We start from the raw sequence: 12607 nt of genomic DNA on the forward strand, positions 1-12607 counted from the left end.
CGACTTGTCCAGGGTGTACCCCGCCTTCCGCCCATGTGCAGCTGGGATAGGCTCCAGCACCCCCGCGACCCCATAAGAGACAAGCGGTAGAGAATGGATGGATGAATGTTACTATTCAAACTGTGTGTAATGTTACAGCGTCCAAAACTTTTAAATATACTTGGGGGGGCGGGGTGGCGTGGCGCGGTTGGGAGAGTGGCCATGCCAGCAACCTGAGGGTTCCTGGTTCGACCCCCACCTTCTACCAACTTCGTCATGTCCGTTGTGCCCTTGAGCAAGACACTTCACCCTTGCTCCTGATGGGTCGTGGTTAGGGCCTTGCATGGCAGCTCCTGCCATCAGCGGTCAATTGCGCTTTTCTACCCTTGAAGGTAGTAAAACGCTATACAAGTATAACCCATTTACCATTTACATAAAACATTTGCCTTATTTTTAATGACTACTTAGGCCTACTACGCTAGTATATTTTAATGTTAATCTTTACGCTGGTCCTTGGAAAGTGTTTTCTTTAGTGGTACTTGGTGAAAAAAGTTTGAGAACCACTGCAATAGATCATATCCCTATTACCGTATTTTCCGCACTATAAGGCGCACCTAAAAACCTCCAATTTTCTCAAAAGCTGACAGTGCGCCTTATAATCCGGTGCGCCTTGTACACTGCAAAAAGTCACTTTTCAAAAACAAGAAAAAAAATACAAAAATTTGTGGTATTTTATTTGAACTAAGCAAAATTATCTGCCAATAGAACAAGAAGTGAAGTGAAGTGACTTATATTTATATAGCGCTTTTCTCTAGTGACTCAAAGCACTTTACATAGTGAAACCCAATATCTAAGTTACATTTAAACCAGTGTGGGTGGCACTGGGAACAGGTGGGTAAAGTGTCTTGCCCAAGGACACAACGGAAGTGACTAGGATGGTGGAAGCGGGGATCGAACCTGAAACCCTCAAGTTGCTGGCACGGCCGCTCTACCTACCGAGCTATACCGCCCCGAACAAGAAAATTCGGCTTGTCGAGACTTTCCAAACCAAGTAAAATTAGCTAACCTCAATGAACCCAAAAATACCTTAAAATAAGTATATATTCTCACTAATAAGAAGTGCACTTTTCTTGGTAGAAAAAAAAAGAGAGACCTTTTTGCTCAATATGTTGAAAAATATTCTTAAATTAAGTAAATGCTAGTGCCATTATCTTGACATAATGATATGCGCTCGGCATCATGATTTTTTTTTCATGCTTGAAGTAAAAATTATTACTTTAAAAAAGTAGTTTTATACTTGTGAGTGTTGATGACACAGCTTTGCAACAGTTGATATTCTAGTTTCAAGCATGTTTTACTCAATATAGGTCATCAAATCTCAGCAACATGCTGTAATATCTTACTGAGATCATTTAGGACCAAAACCCTTCAAACAAGTAAAACACTCTAACATAAAATCTGCTGAAGAATTATCTTATCAGACACAAAATAAGCAAATATTACCCTTATTTGAGATATTTAATCTTACTTAGATTTCAGTTTTTGCAGTGTATGTGATATAAATGTTGCACTACATGTTATACCTTGCTGTTGTTAAAAGATAAACAAAATACCACGTCACTGACTTTACCTCGGGGAAAATAATAAAACAGCTGTTTATTCATTTTGGGAGTGAACGGAGTTGTCAGAACGCTGGTTTGTAATCTATTAATAAAGTTTGACTGACCTATCTGACTGTTTTGTTGACATTCCCTTTAGCGCAGCTCCGTCTAATGAATGCATAACGTAATCCCAGCCTCTACTGTTATTATATGTTATATATAATTAAATTATCCCCTCAATTCCCCCCAAAATGGATTAACTCGCTGGAATAAAAAAGACAATATAACATACATCCATAAACGTGGACGCATGTGAGAAAGTGCAATATATTTATCTGTACAGTAATCTATTAATTTATTTATATATATTTATATATATTTATTTATTTTATATATATATTTATATATTATTTATATATATTTATTTATTTATATATGCACCTTATTGCTTTTTGTTATGCTGCACTACCATGAGCTTATGTAACGAAATTTCGTTCTTATCTGTGCTGTAAAGTTCAAATTTGAATGACAATAAAAAGGAAGTCTAAGTCTAAGTCTACTGTAGCGTCTATTCTATGCGCATTATAATGCGGTGCGCCTTATATACGAACACAATTTTAAAATAGGCCATTCATTGAAGATGCGCCTTATACTCCGGTGCGCCTTATAGTGCGGAAAATACGGTACCTGCATTGTTAACCATCTCTTACAAGCTGTTTTTCCAATATTTTGGACGCACAGAAAAGGGAAGGATGTGTTCTTGTGTCACATTAGGATTGTGGATGGTGAGCAAAATTCCACCAAAAAAAGTGCAGTTCCCCTTTATTTGAAAAACACTCTCACATGCATGCAGAGTCACACTTTCACAGCACAGTGCCTCCCACACAGCCGATACCACCCTGGAATCTACTGCACCCCACATCTGGGCTCAATGACACCGGACTCTTTATGTAGTGCACTGCTACAAAATGAATGCACTACATGCCGGGAGTTATCATTGAGCTTCGTATCCTAGTCTACGTACAGATAGCACCACAGAGTCTACAGAGCCAAGCCGGGGGCCAAGAACCCACAAATGCAGCGGCTAGCAACTACCATCACAGGCTAATGAGCAAAACACCAGAGGCAAGATACGGTACCTGCTTTGTCAACCATACTCCCATGGTCTGCAGTGGGAGAAAACGTGCAAAAGGTAAGAGATGGGGGGAATCAAAAAAATGAAAATAAATAAATGAATGCAAGCAAACATCATGCAGAGCTGAAATGAACAACAGGCAAGCTGAGATAAGCTGAGAGTGTCTGCTGCTGGTGAAGTTTGCGTCACGCCAGGCTGAGGCCTGACAATTCTTTCATCTCGGGCTGACGCCGCAGTCAAAGCTGCCCTACTTTCTGATGGGGGGGGGGAAATGGGGAGATCATAAACTGCTATTCCCCCATGCTTATGTATGTGTCAGAGTGAGTTGCATGTGAGCTTATATGAGTGGTGGGTTTATGTGTGCGTATCAGATTGCAATCACAGTGCTTGCCGTGACAGGAAAATGAGACATTGTGACTAAAAAGCACTGTGGGTGAACCCAAAGAATCTGGCACTCATCCATCCAAAGTGACAGTGATGTCAGTATGAGACATTGATTGATCGACACACACACACACACACGCACACGCACGCGCACACACAAGCACTCACGCTAAAAAAAATAAAAATAAAAAAAAAAATCGATTTTTGATGTGAGTGAGGTGAAAAGTTTCACCTTTGATAAAACATCCCTGGAGTTTCAAAGGCCTCCTGGGGTTGGTGGTTAGAAAACAGTTACATTTTGCTTCCGCTTTGTCAACCACCCACATTTGACATCAGCAACGCTCTTGAACTTCCTCAACTTATTTTAGCCAAATATGTTGAACAAAGTTGTAAGGGGCTGCCAATTTAAGCTGACTGGGTGCTGCTGTTTTAGTGCATACCAAAGCACATTAAACACCCCCCCACCTCACACATACACACTCGCTCTTACACACCCACACACATGCAGACACACACACACACACACACACACACAGACACACGCACACACAGAAGCGTGAAGTGCTCTCACCAATAGTGCAGTGCTCTCCATTCCAGCCCTGGTGACACTGACACTTGCCATCCTTGCAGGTTCCATGTTTGATGCAGAGCGGGTTGCACACACGCTGGTCACAGCCTGCACCCGTCCAGCCCTCCTCGCAGCGACAAGTTCCACCCATACACACTCCGTGTGTCCCGCAGTCCACAGAACACACCTCTGCAAAAATAGGGACATAGGTCATTTTATGATAACAAACGTGTTTCTGACATTTTGATGCAACAACCCAACAATCAAACACTATAGTGTAGCTCTGCAAACTACAGTATAAACATAACAACACACATACGAGATGTATATTGTACAAAACCCAAAACCAGTGAAGTTGGCACATTGTGTAATTCATAAATAAAAACAGAATACAATGATTTGCATATCCTTTTCAAATTATATTAATTTGAATACACTGCAAAGACAAGATATTTAATGTTCGAAGTGAGATTCTGAATTTCTTTTTGCAAATAATCATTAACTTATAATTTAATGGCAGCAACACATTAGAAAAAAGTCGGCGGCGTTTCTGGGTGTTGTTGATAAATAGGTTTTGCTTTGCATAGTAGAGTTTTAACTTGCACTTTCAGATGTAACAATGAACTGTAGTTACTGACAGTGATTTTCTGAAGTGTTCCTGAGCCCATGTGGTGATGTCCTTTACACACCGTTGTCGCTTTTTGATGCAGTACCCCTTGAGGGATAGAAGGTCCGTAATATCATCGCTTACATGCAGTGATTTCTCCAGATTCTCAACGGACCGCAGATGGTGAAATCCCTAAATTCCTTGCAAATAGCTCGTTGAAAAACGTTGTTCTTAAACTGTTCGACAATTTGCTCACGCATTTATTCACAAAGTGGTGACCCCCTTGTGAATTACTGAGCATTTCATGGAATCTGTTTTTATACCCAATCATGTTGTTATTTACGATTTACACAAGGTGCCAACTTCAGTGGTTTTGGGTTTTGTATTACTGTTTAATTAATTCAATAGGATATTTCTCGTACTTGATCATATTAGATTGGATGGGTGTACATATTGCAAAACACATCAATGCAATTGCAGCACACTGGCTATGGACGCAAACAAGCAGTTCAATAAAGTGTGTTACACAGGAATTACTTACAGTACATTTCAACCTATCATATCGTCGTATTTTTCATCACTTATATAATATCTAATATCTAGAAATCATTATCAGAATCAGCTTTATATTTGCCAGGTATGTTTAACACACAAAACATTTGACTTGGTAGACTGTGCTCTCTTTGTTCAATGTAAACAATACATAATAATAGTAGTAAATAGTAGTGGTATGTAAGTTATTAATATGTGCAAGGCTAATAAGATAATAGTGCAGAGCTGCATAGAGAAAAAGGATGAAGTGAACATGAGTTAGTTCAGTGTTTCTTAGTGTGCCACCTATAGGGTCCCCCAAAAATATCTGTTTCTCTGGGCTGCAGTGGTACTCAGTTGTAATACACTTTAACCACCCGTTGTGGCAGTAATGACAATATCAAATAAACAGAAGAAAGTATAGAGCTAAAGTAATAAAGACGTTTCTTAAGCGCAACAATTAAGACTTAAAATGGCAAAGATGTGTCTTCCTTTTCTCTTTAATTTTATTGACAATTTAGCAAAGAGACATATTAATTTAGTTTAGAAAATGGATGGATGGATGGATATTTTAGCACAACATGTATTTTTCCTCAGTTATTTTTTTAATTCCTTCTTGTGCAGAGTATTTGGTTAATATTTATTTTGTAATCACTGTCGTAAGCCTAAGGTTTATGTTTTGAATAAATAATAACAATTGTGATAAACACATGCTTTTATATAATTTGACATGGTTTACCCTGTTACACTGTAAGTAGGTTAGATGTAACTATTAAATACGATGAAAATCAAGAGTAAGATTACCGTAAATTCTGGACTATAAAACCCTTTTTTCCTAGGCTTTGAACCCTGTGGCTTATAAAACGGTGTAGCTATTTTATGGATTTTTCTTCCCTGATGGTTATAATTCAAATAGTTAAAACAAAACAGAGAAAATACACTGAATAGGTGTGTAAAGTTTTGTGCGATGGCACCATCTTTTGGACGACTTTTCTCACTGCAGGTGCTGCAGTGCTCTTTTAATTTGACTGGCTTTCAACCGGAAGTAAAAGTCATGTTCCGTCTTCTAGCCATCCATAGCGTTACTACTCGTATGGATTCTTCATTCATCTCTCGAAGCAACTTTTATAAGTGTCACATTGCAACTAAAACAATACTTACTTATTAAACAGTCCCACGTGTGATGTTTGGAGGAGTGTTTTCAAGCATATTTGTACGTGCTATCGTAATGCAATGAAGCTAGCGTCGCCAACATTAGCTGAAATGCTAACACGTTTACGAGTAAATTTGTTAGTATTAATCACTTACAATGGCATTCTTTTTGTATTGTTTCAGTTTTGTAAATTCACCAAAACATCAACGTGGAGTTATTGAGTAGGGATGGGCGATACCACACTTTTAGGATTCGATACGATACCGATACTTTTGCATTTTCATTGATACCGATACCGATACCGATACCATTAATTTCTTATTGGCAATTTTTGTCAGTCAAAAATATTATTACTATTGTTATTATTTAAGACAAATCACAAGACAAATACAGACCATTTATACCACATTCATTATGGTCAATATATAATAAAAGTAAAATTAAAATAAATAACATAAATATGAAAAATAAATTAAATATAAACAAAAATATACGCATTTTCACTTTTCTTATTTCTCAAAAAAAAAGTATTGGTAGAAAAAGCTTAAAAAAACATTTATTCATAACAATTTTATGTTTCAAACCTCTTTGTGGAAGTAAACTTATAACACTTCTCTAAAGCAAAGTCAATAATTTCCTTATCACAATAAACTAGGATTTCCTTGTCCTATAAACCTGCATACGAAAGACAGTTCCCTAGGAAAATGAACTTGGAAAAATGATCTACAAAAATGTCTGACACCATCACACCTTTAGTGTACTCGAGATATGTCGGCACACTTTACTGAAGTCTCAGATTGCTGTTCAGGAAAAGTAACAACGCTGTCGGCTGGCTGTGTGTGTGTTGCACGTTGACGACGCTCATTCGCTGTCTCCTGTGACGTGACTGGGCCAGCTCTATACTCTACCAGGTACAGGGGTGTCCCAGCACATAGTAAGTTAAGTAAGTAATCAAAAACATCTGAAAGTGATGCTTGCAGCCAACACACAGTTTTTTGGTTTATATCGATACTTTTTTCAGAAAAATGATGCCAAATGAGTAGCGTGTGAGTATCGATATATCGATACCACAGGATCGATACGCACATCCCTATTATTGAGTCTGTTTAGCTGATTGGAGCACGAGCTTCCGTAGCTAGTTGATCCATTACGAGGACTTCTGTTTTGTTTGATCAGCTGTTTTACTGCCATGTTACAGACACCATTTATGGGTTATACTTGTATAGCGCTTTTCTACCTTCAAGGTACCCAAAGCGCTTTGACACTATTTCCACATTTTCACCCATTCACACACACATTCACACACTGATGGCGGGAGCTGCCATGCAAGGCCCTAACCACGACCCATCAGGAGCAAGGGTGAAGTGTCTTGCTCAAGGACACAACGGACGTGACTAGGTTGGTAGAAGGTGGGGATCAAACCAGGAACCCTCAGGTTGCTGGTTTGATCCCCACCACCTTTTACCTTCTCCCAACCGCGCCACGCCGTCCCTAGAAACATTTAAGGTATGCAAATAAACATTTACAAAATCTTTCTGCGTAAACAACTAATTTCACGACCTGTATATCTGCGGTTTATAGTCTGATGCAGTGATTATATGGAAACATATTTTTTCCTTTTAAAATTTTGTGGGTGCGGCTAATATACCGGTGTGCTCTATAGTCCGAGAAATACGGTAATCATTCAATATTAATATTTGCACGGGCCCCACTCGGGGCCCTCTGTCGTGGTAGAGTTGGGCCCCCGAAGTCAAAAAGGTTAAGAACCCCTGAGTTATCTTATTCACAGTGAAAGATTAAATCCAGGTTCCTTGCACAGCAATAGGTCACACTGTGACTGTATAGTGTTCATCAGAGTGATAGCCTGTGGGAAGAAACTGTTCTTATGACTTAAGACTTGTGGTTGTAGTTCAATTGTAATACAATCCAGATTTGAAAGATAGGATATAGGATATATATATATATATACTGTTTAGGCCCCTTCAGTTAAAATCACTGCACCTTCATTACAGTGGCTATTTGGAGGTGGAGGCATGTGGTGAGATATGCGTCTGAGACCGCCTGTGGAGCAGGAGATGCAATATGCACAGATATTTGGATACACATTTGTTGAGGGATACTGCTGAGGGGAAGTATGTTGTTTTTTCATTAAAGTGAAACATTGCTGCACTCATGATGAATGCTCAATTCCTGCTGCTAAGGAGAGTTTTATTGAGTTATTGAATTTAAACATAACCTAATATGTAAACTGTGAAAAAACATCTGTACAATTCACGGTAAAATACCGGCAGCTGTGGATGCCAGGAATTTATTGTGAAAAATGCAATCAAGATGTATAGGACATTACGGTATGTTGATGTTGAATCAATGAATTTTACAGTTGATATCTGTTTTTGCTTACGGCAAAATACTGATGTATTGAAAACCTGTTTACAAAAAAAACTAATACTGGCAGCTGTGTGTGCCAGGAATTCACTGTAAAAACAAATTAGGCCAATTAGCCAATAAGCCTTTCCCCAGGTGCATGTCTTTGGAGGTGGTAGGAAGCCGTGGTCTCTGCCCACGCAGGCAAAGGGGAGAACATGCCAACTCAACAAGAAGGTCCTGGGTTTGATTCCTGGGCTCGGGTTTGAATGTTCTCCCCCGTGATTGCGTGGGTTCCCTCCGGCTTCCTACCACCTCCAAAGACATGCACCAACACTAAATTGGCCATAGTGTGTGAATGTGAGTGTGAATCTATGCCTGTCTATCTGTGGGAGGTGGCGACTTGTCCAGGATTTACCCCGCCTTCTGCCCGAATGCAGCTGGGCTAGGCTCCAGCAATCCCTGCGACCCTGAGAGGGCCAAGCGGTCGAAAATGGATGTATATAAATATATATATATACAGTATATACTGTAGATAAATATAAATATATATAAATATATATATATACAGTATATACTGTAGATAAATATAAATATATATATATATATATATATATATATATATATATATATATATATATATATATATATATATATATATATATATATATATATATATATATATATATATATATATATATATATATATACACACCTCGTAAGGGATAAGCGGTAGAAAATGAATGGATGTATATATATATATATATATATATATATATATATATATATATATATATATATATATATATATATATATATATATATATATATATATATATATATATGTGTATATATAATAATTAGAGAGTAATTAGAGAGTATATTTACAGTACAGGCCAAAAGTTTGGACACATCTTCTCATTTCAATGTGTTTTCTTTATTTCCAAGACTATTTACATTGTAGATCAGGGGTCACCAGCGCGGTGCCCGCGGGCACCAGGTAGCCCGTAAGGACCAGATGAGTAGCCCGCTGGCCTGTTCTAAAAATAGCTCACATAGCAGCACTTACCAGTGAGCTGCCTCTATTTTTTCAATTTTATTTATTTACTAGCAAGCTGGTCTCGCTTTGCCCGACATTTTTATTCTAAGAGAGACAAAACTCAAATAGAATTTGAAAATCCAAGAAAATATTTTAAAGACTTGGTCTTCACTTGTTTAAATAAATTCATAAATTTTTTTACTTTGCTTCTTATAACTTTCAGAAAGACAATTTTAGAGAAAAAATACAACCTTAAAAATTATTTTAGGATTTTTAAACACATATACCTTTTTACCTTTTAAATTCCTTCCTCTTCTTTCCTGACAATTTAAATCAATGTTCAAGTAAATTTATTTTTTTTATTGTAAAGAATAATAAATACATTTTAATTTAATTCTTCATTTTAGTTTCTAATTTCTTGACGAAGAATATTTGTGAAATATTTCTTCAAACTTATTAGAGGGGGGGGGGTTACCCACATATGCGGTCCTCTCCAAGGTTTCTCATAGTCATTCACATTGACGTCCCACTGGGGTGAGTTTTCCTTGCCCGTATGTGGGCTCTGTACCGAGGATGTCGTTGCTTGTACAGCCCTTTGAGACACTTGTGATTTAGGGCTATATAAATAAACATTGATTGGTTGATTGATTATGATTAAAATTCAAAAAAAATATTCTGGCAAATCTAGAAAATCTGTAGAATCAAATTTAAATCTTATTTCAAAGTCTTTTGAATTTCTTTTAAAATTTTTGTCATGGAAAATCTAGAAGAAATAATGATTTGTCTTTGTTAGAAATATAGCTTGGTCCAAATTGTTATATATTCTAACAAAGTGTAGATTGGATTTTAACCTATTTAAAACATGTCATCAAAATTCTAAAATTAATCTTAATCAGGAAAAATTACTAATGATGTTCCATAAATTATTTTTTTTAATTTTTTCAAAAAGATTCGAATTAGCTAGTTGTTCTCTTTTTTTTTCGGTTGAATTTTGAATTTTAAAGAGTCGAAATTGAAGATAAACTATGTTTCAAAATTTAATTGTCATTTTTTTCTTGTTTTATCCTCTTTTAAACCGTTCAATTAAGTGTAAATATCATTAATTATTAATAATAACATAGAGTTAAAGGCAAATTGAGCAAATTGGCTATTTCTGGCAATTTATTTAAGTGTGTATCAAACTGGTAGCCCTTCGCATTAATCAGTACCCAAGAAGTAGCTCTTGGTTTCAAAAAGGTTGGTGACCCCTGTTGTAGATTGTCACTGAAGGCATCAAAACTATGACACCTGTGCAGTGAAAACCATTTCAGGTCACTACCTCTTGAAGCTCATCGAGAGAATGCCAAGAGCGTGCAAAGCAGTAATCATAGCAAAGGGTGGCTATTTTGAAGAAATTAGAATATAAAGCATGTTTTCAGTTATTTCACCTTTTTTTGTTAAGTACATAACTCCACATGTGTTCATTCATAGTTTTGATGCATTCAGTGACCATCTACAATGTAAATAGTCATGAAAATAAATAAAATGCATTAAATGAGAAGGTGTGTCCGAACTTTTGGCCTGTACTGTATACTGTATCTATATACAGTATATGTTTAGGCAATGACCAAGCTTAATTGCTGTGCGTATACGTCATACGTCAGCAGTCAATAGAAGCTTTTGTAACCTGTTACTTGTTTTTAAAAGGTTTTTATAATAATTTATATGTCAATTGTAAAATATTGCAAAAATTGGTTTGGAATCGAGACTTGTGTGAATCGAGACTCGATTCTGAATGAAATCATCACCCCAAGAATCGGAATCAAATCGAATCATGAGATGTTGTAAGATACACATCCCTAATCATTGATTTGACGTAAAGTGGTACCTCATACTATCGATGGACTTTGGTTGGCACCGAATTTGGTACCCATCCCGAGATATTCGGTAAAGTGTTTCAAAATCATATTTTCACTACATTCTCAGAAGGATATGATTTTATAATGACTGAACAGTAAAAAATTACAATATTTCATGTCACTTTGATCCAACAAAACTATAATTATTATCTATAAAATGGGTAACACTTTAGTATGGGGAACATATTCACCATTAATTAGTTGCTTATTAACATGCAAATTAGTATCATATTGGCTCTTAATTAGTCATTATTAAGTACTTATTAATGCCTTATTCTGCATGGCCTTATTATACAACCAGTAAGCCTGTAACACTTTAGTATGGGGAACATGTTAACCTAACCCTCTAACCCTAACCCTAACCCTAGCCCCAACCCTAACCCTAACCCTAACCCTAACCAAATAACTCTAAATTAAGTCTTTGTTACTTAGAATATGTTCCCCATACTATAGTGTTACCATAAAATGTGTTCTTGTTAATTTTTCTGGGTTTGCATTATTTCTCATAAAAATTAAAAAAAAAGCTTCAGTTTTTGTACGATTCAGTTTTCGTTGGACCCTTTGGAAAGGATTACTGACCAAAAAACACTGTACTGTATAGCCTAAATTGCCAAATTGTGTTTTTCTTTGTTTCAAAACACAAAGCTGTAAAAATAGAATAGCATTAAAAGAAATTAGTTAAGTTTTGGAATGAAATGTGTATTATTAGATGCAAAAAAACACACAAGTAGCTGCTTAAAACTGACTTTTTCATGTAGAATTTCCAAATGGCTTCTACTGTACCTACCCATAGAGCAGTCAGGGCCCATCCAGTTGGGATCACAGCTGCACAGTCCAGTGTCTGGAATGAAAGCCCCGTGGCCGTGGCACTGGTCCGGACACTGAGCCCGGGGCAGCTCACAGTGGAGTCCTCCCCATCCTGGCTTACAGTGGCACTCCCCGTTCACACAAATGCCATTGTTGGAACATGTCGGGTCCAGGCAATCCACTGCATCAAAGGCAGAGAAACCAAATCAACAAAGACCAACACAAATGAAAAAAATAAACTGTCACCTCCCAGCTTATGCTGGAAGACAAAAGAAACATGTTATGAGTAGGTGTTTAAAGGAAGGGAAGTGACAGAAGTGATGTTTTCATCCTTTGTGTGCACCGAAAGATAACGGAATAAAAGACAACATTAGCGGATTTATTACTAAGGCAACAAAGTAATGACTAGCAGCATCTTTTAATTGTGTTGCCACATAACAAATTAGTATTCTGTGCGCGTTTGTGTGTATGTGCACATTTGTGGTACACACAAGAGAACCCGACAATGTCAGTCTGCCAAGCTGAAAGCCAGCTCTCTGAA

The 12607-nt window shown here is 37.1% G+C and overlaps 1 protein-coding gene across 13 annotated transcripts in view; it reads right to left on the minus strand.

Annotated features, from left to right (window-relative positions):
- Nucleotides 1–12607, minus strand: part of tenm2a (teneurin transmembrane protein 2a) — a 639454-nt gene that overhangs the window by 63382 nt on the left and 563465 nt on the right. For 10 of the 13 annotated variants that reach the window (XM_062045572.1, XM_062045571.1, XM_062045578.1 and 7 more), the window contains 3 exons: nucleotides 12047–12247; nucleotides 3671–3856; nucleotides 2720–2746 (listed from right to left, as the gene is read on the minus strand). In XM_062045572.1, the coding sequence (XP_061901556.1) occupies nucleotides 2720–2746; nucleotides 3671–3856; nucleotides 12047–12247 (414 nt within the window). The remainder of the gene's footprint in view (nucleotides 1–2719; nucleotides 2747–3670; nucleotides 3857–12046; nucleotides 12248–12607) is intronic. The other 3 variants (XM_062045574.1, XM_062045573.1, XM_062045579.1) reach the window with 1 other exon arrangement.

This window comes from Entelurus aequoreus, linkage group LG04, assembly GCF_033978785.1.
Source record: "Entelurus aequoreus isolate RoL-2023_Sb linkage group LG04, RoL_Eaeq_v1.1, whole genome shotgun sequence".
Taxonomy (NCBI): Eukaryota; Metazoa; Chordata; class Actinopteri; order Syngnathiformes; family Syngnathidae; genus Entelurus; species Entelurus aequoreus.